Source organism: Trichosurus vulpecula, chromosome 6 (genome assembly GCF_011100635.1).
Source record: "Trichosurus vulpecula isolate mTriVul1 chromosome 6, mTriVul1.pri, whole genome shotgun sequence".
In the NCBI taxonomy this organism is placed as follows: domain Eukaryota; kingdom Metazoa; phylum Chordata; class Mammalia; order Diprotodontia; family Phalangeridae; genus Trichosurus; species Trichosurus vulpecula.
Genome location: NC_050578.1, coordinates 156,574,964 through 156,595,434, shown reverse-complemented (window position 1 = coordinate 156,595,434; position 20,471 = coordinate 156,574,964). Strand labels below are relative to the sequence as shown.

Here is a 20,471-nt window from a genome sequence, read left to right as displayed (position 1 = left end):
TTAATCAAGATAGCAATGGCAAGAAATTAATACTATGTTAGAACACTTTCCACCCCAACTATTTATAAAAGTTAAAAAAAAAACTAAAATGTGAGCAACCTGGACAAATAAAAATTAAAAACAATGCTTTGCTGATCACAGAGATGATGGGATTCAGAGATGAAAGATACTTCAGAGATTACCTAGCCTAACTTTAGGGTTCCCTTTCCCTACCTTTTGCTTCTACCAAGACAAGAAATTACACCACAGTACTGTTTTCAAATTTACAAAGTAACATCATAAATTATTCCTACAAAATTTAAAGCCTTAAATGTAGGGAATTTGCATATACCAGGACCTAATCCAGGCTGTGTCACCATGGGGGAGTCACTTAACCTCTCTGTGCCTTGGTTTCCTCACCTATAAGTTAAAAGGATGAGATTCTAAGGTATTTTCCAGCTCTAAAACTCTCTAGGTTCATATGATAAACAGCCCCTACCGCACAAGTGTGATATTGTACTTCAGCTTTCTCAAGCACTGTAAATATGACAGAAGTCACCTAAATTATAAGATTTCTACTATAGAGCCAGGATATACTAGAGATGGAAGAATTCCTACAGTCTGAGAAAAGGATGGGAGAACTCTTAATAGAAAGGAGAATCTGGACTTGGAAAGGATATATGAAGTTCTTCAAAGTTCATAAATTCCTTAAAAAAAATCTTTTCTTCTATGCCAAAAGCTTTTATACTTTTCTATTTATATTGCAGGACAATGGACAAATAAGACTCCCTTTGTCAAATCTCCTGTTCTAAGAAAATTAAACTAAAAATCAACTCATACGGGAGGACCTGAGTTCAAATCCAGTCTCAGATACTTGACACTTACTAGCTGTGTGACCTTGGGCACGTCTCTTAACCCTGACTGCCTTGCTTCCCCTCACCCCCCAAAAAATCAACTCATATTTTAAGCATCCATGATCTCATATACATGGATACTCCCTCTCTGATGGTTCATATTATGAACATGTAAAGACTTTAAGTTCCTTGAGAGGAGAGACTTTGCCTTTCTTTGTATACCCAGCACTTAGCATAAAGGCTAACACATAATAGGCACTGACTAAATGCTAGATGACTGACTGACATGCTTTGTCTTTTGTGATTCTTGTACATATCCACTCATCTTCCAAAAAGGAATTATGCAGCATGCTGAAAGGCTTTCTCAGGTTTTCACCTTTTCCTGGGTAATAATGAATTACTCAGTCTATCATTCATTTGTTCTCTCTCTAGACTATGTGAGTAGGCCACCTACTTTTCCAATGTTCTCCTCATTTACGTTATAGATTTTACATCGTTTCTTGCAGTTATCATTGATAATATGCTGTAGCATATAATTTTTACCCACTGTATCTTCCCTTTGAGTCACTGGCAGTTTTGATTCTTAAGAGATTGTGGTGTTCCAAGATTCACAACTATATAGCATCACCAGGACAACACTGGGATTAAAGAATGAATACTTGTGGACAGGGGCAGCCTGAGATCCTTGAAAGACCATACAACTTTCCAAATACACTCTAGTTTAATCTCCTCCTCCATTTCAATTCAGGGACAAATTTCCTATCCATCTGCTGTTTGTCTAAGATCCACATGTGATGGACTAACTCACTGGACTGCGCACCCAAATGCATGTCACAGCAGGGGCAACAGGCATCTTCCATCTACTTGTTTTTTCCTGTATGACTATTAAACTAATCTCTCTTCAGTGGCCATGGATGTCACTGAGGAAGTCGTATGGAATTCTGATGTTTTATGTCTGAAGCACAATATTATACAAACAACCATGAGCATCTGGAATAGTTCATGACCTATAAGGATATACTGCTATACTTGGACATCCTCCATGATAGCACTGTTGAGGCATCTGGAATACTGTATTCAGTTCTTGGTGCTACATGTTAGTAAAAATGCTGATGCCTCAAGAGTGCCCAGAAAAAGGTAACAAGAATGGTAAAGGGCCTTGAAATCACGCTACATGAGCACTGGCTAGAAGAGTTAAGAGTGCTTGGCCTAGAGAAGAAAACAATCAGGGAGAGTATTATAGCTGTTCAAAAGTTTTCAAATATTCTTCAAGTATCTGAAGGGCTGTCATGTGGATGAGGGGATATATTTGTTGTATTTGGCTTCCAAAGACACACTAAAAGTAGTAAGTGTACAAAGATTTAGGTTTGATATGAAGAAAAACTTCTTATCAATTAATGCTATCCAAAATGGAACGGGAAGGAAGAAAGCAGTGGGTTCCCCTAACTGAAGGGTTTCATGTAAAATTTGGATGACTAGTTCTGGGACATATTATAGACAGAGGATCCTTTTTTCAGGTACCAGTTAAATTAAATGGCCTTTGAAGTTGCTTCCGTATTTTAAATTCTATCATTCTGCAATTCTACATCTCCTGTTTTGTGCTATGCTTGATACTGATAATCTGAAGATCTTTAAACAAAATGATCTCTGCAGTTATATTCACAATTATGTAAGATCTGTTAAATAAATTTATTGTAAAATCAATAACCATTAACAAAAATTAAATACATAAGGAATAAAATCTTATAAATTCCTTAGCATTTAATAAGATATAACCAGATTAGCTAAACAAGGAAAAAAAAGTAGTTTTGTTTCATGCCCCTTTTTCAGATATGTCTCAAATACTGCTACTTTTGACTTAGTTTTCTTCCTTTAGAAAATATACAGTTGTTAATATATATGTAGGTCTAGTGATGTTGAATTAACTTTGTGTGATTTTGTATAAGTATTATACTTACTCCAGCAGCATATATATTAAAACAGAACAATACAGAGAAAATTAACATGGTCTCTATGAAGGATGACACTAAGTCTTTCCATATTTCTTTGATATTTATTATTTTTGTGGCATCATAGCATACCAAATGTATTCATCCATTCACTAATTGATGGATTTGTATTCACTTCTAAGATTTTGCTAAAATGGTTATAGGAGCTATTAAAATTCTTATGGGGACAGATTGCTTTTTCCCTTCTGATGATATTTTTAGGATGAAGTTTTAGCAATGAAATCACTGGTACCCAATAATATACTCAGTTTTATGTTTCATGTATTATCATACTTTTGTACCAGCTTTTGGTTGCAACCATATATTCAAGCGTCTGTTTTCCTACAGCTCTGACAACACTGAATTTTATCATTTTTTTAAACCATATTCCCCATTCTAAAGGGGGTAAGACAACATTTTGATTTGCATTTTTTGTTTGTTAGAAAATAGAGAATTCTTTTCACATAGATGTTAACAGTTTATAGTCAAAAACTGCTCAAGTCCTTTAACCACCCCAAAAGGGAGCGTGTATTGTTAGTCTTATGTCAGCTCTGTACATAACTAATGTTCTGGATATCAGACCTTGATCTGATTTACAACAAGTATTTTCTCCCAATCTGTCTCTTAACTTTAGCAATAATGCTTTCCATTATACACGTTGCTTTTATTTTCATATAATTAAATTTTATCTAAAATAATTTCTACTTCCTTGATAAAATATCTTATTCCAACTGAGAAAATAAACAAGTCTTTCTTCTTCCTTTTTAAAATATAATATTGATATAGTCTTTTTAGTGTGCTGAACAGTGAAGCATATAGCTCAAGACATCTATTTTTCTTTTGCCATATGGCTATCCAATTTTCCCAGAAGTGTTTACTGAATATTGATTACATTTTCCAGTGTTTCTAAGTGTGGGGTTAGAATCTTGAATGATCTCAATATATTCATCAAAGACACTTCAATGAAGAGATCTCAATGCTCTTTTACTCTACTGAACTTTTCTTTTAAATCAACAAAACAATAAACACAACACTATATCTTTCAGTCAATTGTATGACTGAGAAGATGTGGTCTGCAGTAGAGAGATATCTTTAGAAGTTTACCCATTTTATCCTCATATTTTCATTAAGAATACCCTTGGTACTTATGCAGATCATTTTCACGAAGATTTTAGAGATAAGCAAACTGTATTCTACTGATATATATGGTGCCTTGAGTGGCTTTTGTCAAGTTCTCTATAGAATTTATCTCCTTAATTCTCCACAACAAATGTTGGCATACACATTGGAATTACCTTCATCATAAAGTACTGAAAGGTAAAATGATCAAATATCCTAAGAAATTATGTCAGATCTGTGGGTACATGATGCAGCCAACTACACAAATTCCTTTATTTGCTTCTCTAAGCAGAACTCTTGTGGCGTTCTTCTAGTTTTATTTATTGTGAGAAGGTAGATACTGATGTGGTTTAGTTTTTATAGTAGTATATCAAAATCAGGTCAACAGACCAAGATCGTACATTTAGAATATAAACAGTTAGATTAATGTTTATAGAACATTTCAAAACTATGTTTTAGCACCCTTATCAGTCATTCCACTAGCATCAATCACTGAGGAAGCAAAAAAGCTGCAATGAAGGCTATTATGTATTTTCCTCTGTGCCATGTATTGACATGGCCAAAGAATTCATCACCTAACGCCTAACCTACTGGTGATTATCCTTCTCCATATTTTTGGTAAGCCTAGTCCTCTGAAAACAGGTACAAAATCAATTCATGATGAAATAAAATACATGGACCAAATAAGCTTTCATTCTATTTCACTCTAACAGAAATTTGTGCATACATACTTTACACACTACTACAAGCAACTTTTATGTATTCAGTCTGTGATAAAGAGCTAAGTATTTATTTCCATTATGCAGGTTTTAGGTTTTAAACTACTAGGATTAATGGTTAAACAAATTGTAGTATATGAATGTAATGGATTACTATTGTGCTATAAGAAATGAGGAGCAGATGGACTTCATAAGACCCTGGAGAGACTTACATGATCTGATGATGAGTGAAGAGAACAGAACCAGGAAAACACTGTACACAACCACAGACACATTGCTTCTGTGATGACTAACTTAGATAGACTTGGCTGTTCTCAACAATGGGTTCTAAGATAGCTCCAAAAGACACATGATGGAAAAGACTATCCACATCCAGAGAAAGAATTACAGAGTCTGAATGCAGATTGAAGCAAACTATTTGCCCTCTCTTTTTTTATTTTATTTTTGGTTTTGTTTCATCTTTTTCATGGTTCATTTCATTGGTTATAATTCTTCTTTACAACTTGATTACTGGGAAAATAAGTTTAATATGAAGGTATATGTAGAACTTATATCAGATTACATGCCATCTTTTAGAGGGAGAGGGGAGGAGAAAGGGGAGAAAATGTGGAACTCAAAAACTTGTGGAACTGAGTGTTATAAACTAAAAAAAGTTAAATAAAAAAAAGAAACCACTATCTTAAAATAAAAAAAAGAAACTACTAGGATTGTAATTATTTAACTTTGTTTTTGTACATTATTCCTAATAGCACTCTTCACTCAATACTATTCAATATGACTATCAGTTATTGAAGCATAAGAAACTGAACAAGACATGCTTTCCTGTTTGCAAATATATAAATATATAATCCAACTTACTCTTTTACTGAGACAAATAACTGGCCACATACTGCAACCTAACGTACAGCAGCAACAAAGGCAACCACAAAGTAGCCAACGGACATTAACTGGAAGGTTCTTCTTAAGACAACTGTTAACTCTGTTGATGCTGGCTTTAAATTCTTCAGGTGCTACCTAGAGAGATTTTAAAAAAAAATCACTAAAATATTAAAGCAGAAAATATTTCCTACAATCATTAAAATTCAAATAACAAAATTTTTTCTAACAAGACCGTTAGTTGAATGGCTGACAAATATTATCAAATAATTCCAACACTCACTTTTCCAGTTAATGATGAAGGGAATTCTGATTCAAATTTGTTGCTCAGTCCAAATCTATGAAAATAAAAAACATAAGAATAAAGTCATTGCATGATATTATTGTGCTGAAAAAATATTAAATTGCTCTCAACTTAATAATATCATAAAAATACTTTACATAGCTGATATTTCATATATTGCTTTGGATTTTGCAAAATGACATATACATACATATATGTCATTTTATCCTCACAATAATATCATGACGTAGCTATTATAGATATTATTTTTCCCATTTAACAAATGAGGAAACTGGGGCTCATAGAGGTTAAATGATTTGCCCATGGTCAGAGAGCTAGTAAAAACACACACACACACACACACACACACACACACACACACACACACACACAGATTAACAATGAAAGCTTAAATATGATACAGAAACATTTCATTAAATAGTACTCAAAGTATTACAAGTCATTATGTTGGATGATGCAATAATAACTATTGTAAAATGAAAACTGGCTATATCAGGAATTCTTAACCTTTTTATGTCATGGACCACCTGGGCAGTGGGGTGAAGCCTATGGACCCCTTTTCATAATGTTTTATATGCATAAAATATAAATATATCGAATTATAAAGGAAACTAATTTTATTGAAATACAGTTATCAAAATATTTTAAAAAAAAACAAATTCACAGACCCCCTGAAATATATTTGAGGACCCATTGGGGGTCTACAGACCTAAGGTTAAGAATCCCTGGACTAGATGTTCATTGAATGGGAGTATATTAAAGAATACTTATTCATTCACATATGCTTTACCCTAACAACTGACTTCAAACATTTTATATGATTGCTGGGTTAGCAACCTTTTTAAAAGAAAAAGTAAAAATAAGGGAGAAGTAAGAAATCAGAAGACAGAAGGAGAGAGGTGGGGAAAGTGAGTAAGGGAAAACACAAAGAGGTGGAGAAGATTACCAAAAATTGCCTCAGAAGCCAAGAAGTAAAAGAGGTAGCTAGCTATCTCTTCTGAAGTTTTATCAGAAACGAGATGTTTAGACATTAAAATACTGATGAGATTTTATCATTCTGGAAATGAGATCAAAACACCATGGGATAAATCATTTGGCTTTGTCTATTTGTTCTTGAATTCTTACCAGCCAAAGAGACTATGGCTTTACCAAAGGATCCCTATCAACAAGGATATATATTGTTTTTTCTGCTATTGAACTGCCATCATGTAAGATGGCACAGAGGGAAAATGCAAGAAAGGAAATATATGTTATGAAATCGAATGCTATATAATTATAATGACCAAAAAGTTTGTCCCTGGAGAATAGTAAATGCACTTCCTCCTGTTTTTGGAAGACTGAGGGTATAGAAGATTACATACAAAGTCATATTCTGTTGATGTGTTGATTTTGATTAACTTTTTTTTCCTTTTTTAAATTCTTTGTTAGAAGGTTGGAGGGATATATTTGGAAATGAAAATAATATAACAACAAAAGAGGTCAATAAAATCCTTTATCATTTGACATCTGGGATCATCTCTTTAAATGTTTATTAAACATTACTACAAAGTAAAACAAAGCACATCATGCAAAATTGGTAATGGAAACAATAATTTTCAAAGTATGGCAAGTGTCCCGAAGAGATTAAATTTAAACTAGTAACCATACTTAAAATACTTAATTTTGTGTTCCCTGAAGCTCCTTAGTAATGGGCTTCTGCCTTCTAAGTGAACATATATTGACAACAGATAATAAAAACCACTACATAAGTCTGTTAGTGACTGGGAAAATAAAAATAAGAGGTGTTATGCAGCTTTAAAAACAAAGCATATTAGGCAAGCTTGCATTTTCCTTTTAAAATATTTAAAAGCAATTTTACAAATTCATGTAATATACTTTTAAAAAAAAATCTCCCAGGGAACATAGCATTTACCTGGCTAACTGCTTAAATGCTTAACTTCAGTTATATAACAGATTTCTGAAATAGGTATGATGTCTCCCGCACAATGCACAAAGATGACATGCAGAGAAGAACCCTATAGTAAGCAACTTCGAGGAGAAAAAAATAACATTGTAAAAGACATTTAGAATTTATATAGCTCCAGTACTCTATAATGAACAGAGCACTGGTTTGAGAATCCCAAGACCTGGATTCAAATGCTAACTTGCCCATTAACTCATCTGTAACCTTGGGTAAACACTTTATCTCTCTAGCTTTACAAGTGCTCTGTAACAATTCCTTACTAATCAATTTTTCAACATGGTAGGTCAATATCAGTATCCTGTTTGACAGAAAACAAAAGTCAGATTCAGGGCCAACCCAGTTCAAAAGTAGAATAGAAAGCTGCTTCCTTAGGGGGATCGATAAGCTCCTTTAAGGCAAGGTCTATGACTTACGCTTCCTTATAGTCTACATAATACCCATCATAGTGTCTGGGATAACACAGCACTTAAATCAGTTCTTACTTTCAAATCCGAAAAATATGCTCCCCTCATAATAGAAGAGGCCAGGACCTGAAATTCTCATTGATCTCCAAAATACCATTACTGAAATATGCCTCAGAGTATCTCTCTAGGAAGATAATACAGAATAATTACATTAAGTTAGTTGACAAAGTTCAAAGTTGTCCTGAGAATATTAGCTGTGTGACAAATCACAACTGAGGGGGATCACAAAAGGACAAGAAAGAGCAGGGGTGGGGAAATCTGGCATTGAGGTTCTGGCAGGAAGAGAAGGGAAAGCACTAACATGGGGCAGGAATGTTGAAAGTAAGCTTTACTTACTTTACTATTCTGCCTATTGCTGACCCTGGTCATACAGAAAATCTGTGACAGTGGTGAAAGAAAAAGTCAATAATGGAGATGTATATATTATAGGCCATGTACCAAATCTGGGTGTTCCCTCCAAAGGCAAAGTCCTGAACAAGGAGAAAGCAAACTAAATTGAGAAGTATTCATTGAACAATATAATTAACATTTAACCAGTCATAACAAGAATACACTTTCATTTTATGTAACAGTTCTTTCCTAAAAAACATATTTATAATGAATTTTCACAAGTTTAATTAATATTAAATATTTTTATCAACAGTTTAAGTATACAGAGAGGTTATTCCTACCAAGAGTGAGGGTGGGATATACAGTATGCCTCAGTTAATACGAATAAAATTAATTGCTGCTCATTCCCAGCAGCAAATTATGTTCTCTCTTAGGTCTGCTTATGAATAAAAACAAAGCTACCAGTCCAAGTTTTCACTTTTTCCTGGGTTTAAAGTAAGAATGACTTTCGTCAATCTGAGAACTTAATTACAGACTATGACAGTAGCAGAAGTACAAATATATGCATGGTGTATATACATGTATAAATATGCATAAAGACAGTGTTGGCTTAGTAGAAAGAATTCTGGACTAGAATCAGGAAATCTAGGTTCAAATACTGGCTCTAACACTTAGTAGCCATGTGATCTCGGACAAGTCATTTAACCTCACTAAGCCTCAATATTCCCATCTAAAAGCTGAGAGAACTAACTTAATTTTTAATGTATGTATATACATACATTTGCTTGTCATGAAAAGCATCTATCCCATCTAACAGAGTAATTAGATGTAAGTATCATATGAGCTTGGTAGATTCAAAATAGAGTTTCTTCAGGTATTGGTGTGAGTCATCTAGTTACTGCAAATTACTAATAAGACCAAGGTCACAGGTTTGATCCCCACACAGATCTGTGAATTAAAAAACATTTATCAAGCATCTATCATGTGCCAGGCACTAGGGATACACACAGAAACCACATAGTCCCTGTCCTAAGGAGCTCACATTCTTTCAAAGGAAATGATATATTCTCATGTAAATAAATACAAAGTAATTGGGAGATGGTAGGGCAGGGGTGGGGGGTGGGACTGAAGTAGGGGTGGGATCAAGCAAGGAAAAATGTGGTAACTGACTTGAGTTTTGAAGGGAAATATAGATAATAAAAAGCAGAGATAAGAAAGAAATACATTCCAGGTATGTAGTACAGCCTCTATGACAGCAAAGAGAAATCAATGTCATTTAGGAGTAAGACTAGACCACAGAATACATGAAGGGGAATAGTAAGTCTACAAATGAAAAATGGAAACACTGTAAAAGGGCTTTGAACGCCAAACAGGGGAGCTTGTATTTTATCCTAGAGACCGTAAACAGAGAGCTACTGGAGCTTTTCAAGCAGGGATACATACATGTGCTTTAGAAATATCATTTCAGAATTTATGTTCTATCCAGAGCAAGGCTGCATCTTTAATTTTACCCTGACCCATTTTGAAAAATATACCAGGCAAGAATGCATAAGGCATAGAGTATGTGTTCATACTACTAAAAAAAGTAAGTCAAAGCACTTCAAACTGCTGGTGGTCATTGGTGACCTTTTTATATAGAAAGAAAAACATTAATTTCTTATCTACAAGGATGAGGATTTAGAAATTAGTTTTTGCCTGAAGATATTATGAAAATATTCTAAAGGAAAGCAGAGAGCTAGGAAACAATCTTTACAGCAAGTATCTCTGATAAAGGCCTCATCTCTCAAATATATAGAGAAATGAGTCAAATTTATAAGAATACAAGCCATTCTCTGATTGATAAATGATAAAAGGATATGAACAGGCAGTTTTCAGATGAAGAAATCAAAGCTATCTATAGGCATATGTCTGAGATAGCACCTCACACCTATCAGATTGGCTAATATGACAAAAAAGGAAAATGATAAATGTTGGAGAGGATGTGGGAAAATTGAGACACTGAAGCACTGTTGGTGGAGTTGTGAACTGATCCAACCATTCTGGAGAGCAATTTGGAACTATTCCCAAATGGCAACATACTCTCTGATCCTGCAATACCACTACTAAGTCTGTATCCCAAAGAGATCATAATAAAGGGAAAAGGACCTATATGTACAAATATATTTATAGCAGCCTTTTTCATGGTGGCAAAATGTTGGAAACTGAGGGGATGCCAATCAACTTGGGAATGGCTGAACAAGCTGTGGTATATGAATCTAACAGAATACTATTGTGCAGTAAGAAATGATAAACAGGAAGATTTCAGAAAAACCTGGAAAGACTTGTACAAACTGATGCAAAGTGAAATGAGCAGAACCATGTATACAGTATCAGCAATGTTGTGTGATGATCAACTATGAATGACTCAGCTCTTCTCAGCAACACAATGATTCAAGACAAGTACAAAGGACTCATGAATGTATATGTATATGTATAACTGCCACACTGCCTTGGAGAGGGGGGAGGGAAGGGAAGGGGAGAAAATTTAGAACTCAAAATCTTATGGAAGTGAATGTTAAAAACTAAAATTAATTAAATGAATAATTTTAAAAATTTAAAAACAAAAGGCTCATTAGGAAAATGTTATTCACATCCAGATAATGAACTAATAGACTCCAAGACAGATTAAATAGCATATTTTTTCCACTTACTTTATTCTATCTCATTTTTTCTTTTTGATCTGTTTCTTCTTTTATAACTATGACTAATTTGAAAATCTTTTTAACATGATTGCACACGTATAAAGTATATTAAACTGCCTACCATTTTGAGAAGAGGGGAGGGGAGGGAATTAGAAAATCTGGAATTCAAATCTTGTAAAAATGAATGCTAAAAATTTTCTTGACATGTGACTTGGGAAAACAATAAAATACTACGAAACTTAAAAAATATACATTCTAAAGTATGCTAAAAATTATTTAGTAAAATCTAGCTATACTAATGAAATATCTTTTAAAAATGATTTTGATTCATTTGAGGGGTCCAGACATGTCTTAAGCAGTTGCCTGAGGCACTGGGAGGTTATGTGACTTGCCTGTGATAACACTGCTAATATGTATCAGAGGCAAAACTTGAACCCAGATCTTTCTGATTCCAAAGCTGTCCCTGAATCTACCAAGCCTCACTGCCTCTCTAGTGTGTTGTACTAGACAAAAAGTTAAAGTGATCTTATTGTAACTACCTTGAGTGTTGGATCTTTTTTTAAAATTTGTATTCAAAATTTGACATTGAACACAAATACAAAAAACTAAATTTGCTTAGTGATTCTTTACATTTAAAATAATCTCAAAATACATAGAGGATTGTTAAAGTCACTCTAAGTCTTCGCTGGAATTCTTTATTCCTTTGTTCTCATTTACTTTTCCTTAATGTGAACAAAGTGTATATTTCCTTATAGTCCTGTTTTTGCTTTATGATATTTCATGTCTTTCCAGATTTCTTTGTATTCTTCATAATTTTCAGTCTTAATTGAATTACAGTATTCTGTTACATTAATGTACCACAATTCATTCAACCATTTCCATTTTGTTGAACAATTAGGCTGTTTGAAGTTTTCTGTAATTATATACAATAAAGCTATAAAAATTTTTCAGTGGATAGCTCTTTTTTTAAAATAATATTTTCAGGGTATGTGCCCAACAAAAGAATTATTGGGCTAATGAGGGTATGTTAGTTGACTCTAGACTGCCCCACTGCTCTCCAAAAAGGCTTTACAGACAGGTCTACAATTCTACCAGCCATGAACAAATACACCTATTTCTCTCCAACCCCAACAATAAAGTTAAAACAACTCTGAGATAACACCTCACACCTATCAGATGGGTTATTATTATTATTATTATAGAATTTTCTTGCTTTTAATTGTTATTGCTAATTTGATAAATATGAGATGGTATCTCAAAGTCGTTTAAATGTGCATCGCTGATTATTTTTTCGCATTATTATTAACAATGTATTTCCTCTTTTGAAATTACCTTGCATAATTTGACCTTTAATCAATTGTAAACTGAAGTTGTCACTGGGACTTTTTAAAATTTCTAATTTATTTTATATGACATTTTGTTCTGTCATATTTGCCACAAAATTTTTTCCCAAACTATTCAGTGTCTTATTTTTACATCCCCAGCAACTAGCACAATGCCTTGCACATAAAAAATGTTTGTTTAATCAGTGTTTTTCGAATAAATGCTTTTAACAGAGATTTAGAAAACAGACTATTACAATTTACAAACCATTTAAAAAGGAAATTTCTCTCCATAACCTCAGAAGTTCCCATCGGTTTAACTAAAATATCTATGAAGATGATTTCCAGATCTATAGATCCTCCTCCTCCCCACCAAGTTTTAGTCCTGGATCACCAACTGCCTTTGATACAGTAACAGTGGCCTCTTTGCTGCTCTGAATAAGACACTCCCATCTTTCAGCTCTAGGCATTTTCTCTCACTGTTCCCCCATGCCTGCAACACTCTCCCTTCTTACTTCTACCTACTAGCTTCTCTGGCTTCCTTTAAAGTCTCAACTAAAATCCCATCTTCTATAGAAAGTCTTTTCCAATTCCTCTTAATTCCAGTGTGTTCCCTCTGTTAATTATGTCTTATTTATCCTGTTTATAGATTGTACATATTTGTTGTCTCCCTCACTGTGAGCTCCTTGAGGGCTCAGGGCTGTCTTGTGCATGCATCCCCAGCACTTAGCACAGTACCTGGCCCTAGCACATAGTATGCCCTTAATAACTGTTTACTAATTTGCCTGTTAAGATATTTCAAACTGGATGTCCAAAGGACATCTTCGACTCACATGTACTATACAGAACTAATTTTCTTTCCCCACAAACCTCTTACAAACTACTCTATTTATGTCAAAGGCAACAACACCCTTCCAGTGTCTCTGGTTCAAAATCCTGGTCCTCCACTCATCAGCCCTACATACATAATCAGTTGTCAAAATCTTCCCACTTTTACTTTCATGGTATCTATTACATCTAACACTTTCTCTCCACTCCCAGAGCTACCATCCTAGTTTCATACCACTGCAACAACCTACCAATCAGTCTCTCTGCCTCAAGTCTTTCACCACTCTCATCTATCCTATACACAGCTGCCAGTATAATCTTCCTTGAGCCCAAATCTGACCATAAAACTCCTCTACTCATTCAATTCCAATTACATCAAGGATCAACTCCTATGTTTAGTTTATAAAAGTCCTATACAACCTGGCCTCAACCTATCTTTTCAGTCTCATTGAACACTACCCTCCCTCCTGCCCTCTATAATTCAGCCAAACTAGCCTTCTCTCTAATTCCTCACTCAGACACTCCATATCTCTCTTTTCTGTGCCTCTAAACTGGCCATCCCTTCAAGCCATGCAATGTACTCCCTTCTTACCTTGTATTCAACAGAAGCACCTTTTTCTTTTAAAATATAGCTTAGGCACCATATCTTCAGTATGAAGCCTTTCCTAATCCCTATCACTCAAGCCATCTATTCCAAACTACCTTATATTAAACTTGTGTGTGTGTGCATTTGTATATATATACACACACATATATATTTAAATATATATCTGTTATTTTACAAATGTAGGCATACTTCCACCTATACAGGTGGAAATCTTCTACAACTTAGCAGATAATTTAATAATTTCTGTGGTCAAAAATAATCACTTGATATGCAATCTCAATGATGAACTGTTCTGATCCAAAGTAATCTGGTTCATCCAAAGGTTCATACAATATCTCTCATCTTGGATGCAGTCTTTCTAGTCTTCTAGGACTAGCTAAAGTCTGTACGTCCTTTGAAGAACCCCTTGAAGAACCACTTTAGTTACCAAAGTAAGACTTTAGTGGAAGCGTCAAATATTTGGCAGACTAAAATGACTGCATTTATTATCCAGAGGGGATATAGGTTCAATTGATTCAACTCATAAGTAGAAAAATTCCTATGCCAGAACGTTAGTACTATTTTTAAATTATTTTCTTAGTTCAAATATATTTAAAATAATTTTCTAAAAGTACTTATGTTTTGCACTGTCTTTAAGGGTAAAACTTCTCATGAGAAACAGTTTTGATTTGAAAGACAGGGCATATAGTTTCACCTTATGTTGTCAAAATCATCCCTTTAAAAATAATTAATTCCAATGAAAATTTATAAGTAAACAGACTGGAAAAAAAAAACATCAGAAAGAAGAGTACTGGATACACAGGAAGTCCTTCATTAGAATAAACAAGGACTGCTTTATAACTTCAAAGATCAAAGGTAGTAAGATAGGAGTTGAGATGGATACAATGCAGAGAACCCTGACCTGGAATCTAGAAGATGCCCGTTCAAACTGAGACTGACACTTACTAGCCATGTGACCCTGTCACTTAACCTCTCTCAAACTCAGTTTCCTTGTCTGTAAAATGGAAATAGTAATAGCACCTGCCTCCTCCTAGGGTTGTTGTGAGGATAAAATGAGATATCTGTAAAGTGCCTTGCAAACCTTAAAGCGCTACATAAATGCTATTATGAAGATTATTTATAAAATGCAACCTAAATCAATTGCAAATATAGGCTGCCTGCACCATCATTTAACATTCTCCAAGATGTATCATTAAACTCAAAGGTTAATACTTTGGTTGATGCCTCACTAACAAATACTGTGTTCTCAAGAAAGGGCTTTTCAGTCAGTGTCGCACACAACTTTACTTCCACAAACAGGCTAAAAGCTGTTCTTTTGCCTCGCCCCTGACCCAGGCATTTTATAAAACTGGAGGGGGTGGAGGAGATAGAGATTAGATGAATAAGGTAACAAATGACCAATGCCAGGATTCCCAAAATTCCCCAGACACTTTCAGAGAGATCATATCATCTTAGATTGAAATGAAATGTACTGCTTGTACTAATATTAATTCAATATTCTCCAGAAATCAATTATCATCCAGAACAGTCCAGAAATAAGAAGTAAACAAAAGGCATTAAGTACATCAAATATATATATACATGTGTGTACAATAATTAAGCGTAGCATTTTGCTTAGTACATAGCAGGCACTTAACACATGTTTGCTGAATTGACACTATATAGCTGTTGCATTTTATTCTCGAGCCCCTAGACCCTCCCTCACCCTATTGATTCTAACATGAAACACAATTCTAATAAGCCTGGTTATCTGGTTTCCTAGTCAACAATAGGAGGGAGGGGAAAGACTTCTACAATAGGGAACATTCATAGTAACAAGAAATAAAAGCTAATTTGGGATAGAGGCCAAAAGCAACAAGAATTCAAAAAGCATAGCATAGGAGGCAGAGTGCCCTAAATACTTCAAAAGTCCCTTGAGGGCATCACTATATTACAGTATAATACCATTTATAATGATAGTTATACATTTAGAGCTACTAGGGATCTTAAAGGTCATGTAGTACAACACTCATTTTACTCATGAGGAAATTAAGGCTAAGATGTTGCCCAAGATATCACAAAGCAGGGAATTTGAACCTAGGACCTCTGATTCCACATGTGGTGCCTTTTTCTAATGTAGCATGTTGCCTCCCGATGACTGGAAGTCTTCAGGACAAGGCTAAATATAATATGTTCAGCATATTATTTTAGATAACGGGAAACTATATACTGTTATTTACAAAGAGTTTCATAAAAATAGTTGATAAAAAAAGTTTTTGTCACTTCTGCAAAATAATCATGTTTTGGACCTCTTCCAGATTTAAAATTTTACAACTATTAAAAATTTCTAAGTTCAATTTATCTGGAAAACTAACCTACATGGAATATCTATTCTCAATGATGCCAAGTCAGTGAGGCACTACTGTACTAGGCTACAACAACATAAGAACTGGAAAAAAGATCTGTCTAGAATTTTATAAATAAATCCTGAGTAAAATGATGTCAAAGTCATCTTAGAAAACATTTTACTATGGTATTTCACCAAAGAAGCAAATGCTACCTCTGTTACATTTACACTTACACTTGACTAAAGATTAAGTTTCTCAGGTTTTACAAAAAAATACAAAAAATTGTAAATTTATCCTAAAAGAAGATTTTTATTATATTAATTTGTAAGATTCTCTTCTAACCACCTATTTCATCTCATATTCAAGGCCCTTAAGTATCTGACTTGTTAGAAATATAAATTACAGTGTTATTAGCCTAGACTTCCAGAAAAAAATCTCAAGTTAAACAATGTTTTAAAATAATATATTTGATTAGTTATTTATTAGTAATAAATAAATATAATTTACTTTTCAATTTTTAATTATTTTATTTCACATACCTATTCACATAGAATTTTTAAAGCCTTGTCAATTTCACTTCTCTTATCAGGCGTAAGTCCAATAATACTGCAATATTTGAATTGCAAATACCATAAGGCATTTAAAAATTCAAATACACATATAAAACTTACTCATACATTCAAATTCTGGAGCCCTAACGATAACAGTCTACTGAGAAAGGCCTAAAATCATTATATTTTAATGTTGTTTGGAATAAGAAAAATTATGTGAAAAACAAAATTTAAATGTCTGTTTTCAATTACATTTTATTATTAAAATATACAATGTTTTAATCTTTTAATGTGATTGTATTTACAAAACTCTTAGGCCTTAGTGCATTGTAGAAAAGATGAAACTAGCATCTCCAGACCCAGGCTTTGCAAGACCACGTTATATTTCCAATTTCCAAAAGTATATAATACAATTTCTCAAAAGTCTTTAAACAAAATTAAATTTAACTTCTTAAAAGTAAACATGTACTTTTGGGAAGGAAGGGAGGAAAAATTAAATATGAATACACTACAAATCAAGCAAAATGAGTAAGGAATAACTCCTTAGGCAGAACAGGTTTCAACTCTCAAGTACCAGATATTCCATCAGTTATCTTCGAATACGGAACTTTTCAGGACAACCAAACTTGCTTTGTGGCTATTGTAGCCTTGACCTAACAAAATATCAAAAACTTCTGTAAAATGAATAGATACTCTGTTGAATTTCTTGCACTTCTGTAAAGCAAAAGTCATGTCCACTGGACCAAAAGTAGTTACCAAAACTTTTCAAGTCATAATTGTTCTAAACTTGTCACTGCACATGGTTGGGGTGGGGGGGGCAACTCCAAATTAAATTATGAAAATTCCTTTTGGAGGATGAATGATTGATGATGATTAGGAATGATTTTTTAAAATAATCATACTTAACTACAATAATCAAGCAGGGAAAAAAGAAAGCAGATATAAAGAGGGTATTTGAGCACAAAACTTGGCAAAAATGGTATTCAGATACATAATTAGGCTTAGATTAGGAGCCAAAGACCATGTGAGCCTTCAGTTTGATTCTGATTTAGAAGAATGGATAAAAAGATATGGATGGAGTAAAAGGAAGGACAAAGAGCAAACTGAGCACAGCCCTTACCAGAATCTACAAAAAAAGCACTACATTTGGAGGCCCAGGGTTCAAATTCCAACTATCCCACTTACTAAGTGAACTTGAGCAAATCATCTGACTTCCCTGACAATCTTATGATTGAGGAGACTGCTTGAGGGTATGGACCACATCTTAACCTATCTTTGTACCTTCCCCTGAACACCTGTCACAGTGTACTGCATGTACTAGGTGCTTAATAAAAATATACTTACATTTTTATGAGAATAAAGCTTCATTGTTCAAAACGAAATTAACCAGTGACTTTAGAGGAAGGAAAGTGAAGTATGACTATGACCACTGGTACAGAATGAAGCATAAACTTTCAAGTATAATCAATGTATTGATTTGCTTTACTTAATTATACTTATTTATTACAAGGGAGGGCCCCATAGGGAGGTCAGAAAAGTAAGGTGATGCAAAAAGAAATCATTAATGAGACTTTAAAAATGAAAGGAAAAGTACATTAATCCTTCCTCCCAACAACATACCAAAGTAAGTAATTATCTTTTATGGAACAATAATGCTAGAATGGACTTGGAAAACTTTAAGACTATGCTCAGATCCCAGAAAAGAAATGTATATTTTTTAGGTAACTGTAGAGTGACACAGGAACAAAATCTCTCTGAATGCATTTTAAAAAGATACTTTTGTTATCCCCTTTGCTTTTCCTCAGAATACATATTTTCAATGATGGTTCTTCTACTCTGAAGCTGTCTAATTTGAAATACATTTCTGATGCCCAAAGAAAACATATTATTCAGGCAATTTTCAAGTATACTGATGAGGAAAGAAAAAAAGGGAATCTGATTTGCTGTCAGTCTTAAGAGGTTTTATTAAAACCACAATATATTTTGTTTACGTAACACTAGACATTTTATAATGATTTCCCACATACCAGCTTAGCCTCCAAACCAACCTTGACCTTTTGAAACAAGAGGGGAAATGAGAATATTGCATATAATGTCAAATGTAGTCACTATGTGGTTTTTTAAACTATCATTCTTTGTTACAGGGGAAAGCACAGGGCAGGGGTGGAGGGTGGAGAATTAATATCTGGAAATCCTAATATAGAACTAAATGGATTACTTACTTTTAAAAAATAAAAAGGCAACCTATTTTTGCCCATTTTCACCATCATTCAATAATGTCTAAGTTCTAAACATGATTTACAAATAAAAATAAAATAGCATATATGTACATTAAATTAGACATGGAACAGGCATGGTACAGCATGATAGGTATAAGATTTACACTAATAATTAAAGAAGTGCAAATTAAAACAATTCTAAGGTTCTACTGAATACCAGTCAGACTAACAAAACTGGTTAAAAAAGAAGGTAAATGACAAATGCTGGAGGGGCTGTGGGAAAATAGCTATGACAACATGCACTCCTGGGGGAGCTATGAATTGGTACAGTCATTCAGAAAAGTAGTTTGAACTATGCTCCAAAAGTTATTAAATTGTGCCTACCCTTTAACCCAGCAATATCACTACTAGGTCTACACTTCAAGAAGATACAGAGCAAAATGATGCATGTATACAAAAATATTTATAATAGCTCTTTTTATGGTGTCAAAGAATGGGAAACTGAGGATATCCAGCAAATGGAAAAGGTCTAAACAAGTTATAGCATATAAATGTGATGAAATATTATTGTGCAGTACTCAGCACAGTGTGTGGCTCATAGTAGGTACTTAATAAATATTTGTTGTATTGTAATGAAAGAAATGATAAAGGGGACAACTTCAAGAGAAACCTGGGAAGATTTGTATGAACTGATGCAGAATGAAATGAGAAAAACCAGAAGAACAATTTATATAAAAACAATATTTTAAAAATAAACAAGACTTAAGAACTCTTGATTAGTGTAATGACCAACCACAAATTCCAGAGGACTCATGATGAAACATACTACCCACATCCTAACAAAGAAGTAATGGATTCAGAGTACACATTACAACATATGTATGTGTGTGTATTTGGACATAGCCAATGGGGGAATTTGTTTTGCTTAAGTACAAATATTTGTTACAAGAGTTTTATTTTTCTTTTTGGAGGTGGGGGGTAGGAGAGGGACGGCAGATTCTGAAAAAGAAAAAAAAGTTTAAGCAATCAGTTTCTTTTTAAAAAGAAACAAAAGTACAGGATTTAGAATCAGAAGACCTAGAGTTCAAATCCTAATACCTGTATGAAAAATCACTTAACTTCTTTGATATTCAATTTACTCATCTGTAAAACAGAGTTAAAGTACACGATACCTATGGTCCCTTTTACCTTCTAATGATTTATGAATAAGATAACTCTGATGTAATGAAATTAGATTAAACATACTTAATAAAATACTGCTTAAAAAAATCTATGAAGTACATTATAGATCTTCATATCTCATTACTCATCCATACTAAAATATAATTCTTAATATATTT

At 33.7% G+C, this 20,471-nt stretch overlaps 1 protein-coding gene across 1 annotated transcript in view; it reads right to left on the bottom strand.

The window, feature by feature from the left end:
* CHIC2 (cysteine rich hydrophobic domain 2) overlaps positions 1-20,471 on the bottom strand; it is a 43,888-nt gene that overhangs the window by 20,085 nt on the left and 3,332 nt on the right. The window contains exons 2-3 of the mRNA XM_036762637.1: positions 5,819-5,873; positions 5,518-5,673 (exon numbers count right to left, since the gene is read on the bottom strand). Of these exons, the coding sequence (XP_036618532.1) occupies positions 5,518-5,673; positions 5,819-5,873 (211 nt within the window). The remainder of the gene's footprint in view (positions 1-5,517; positions 5,674-5,818; positions 5,874-20,471) is intronic.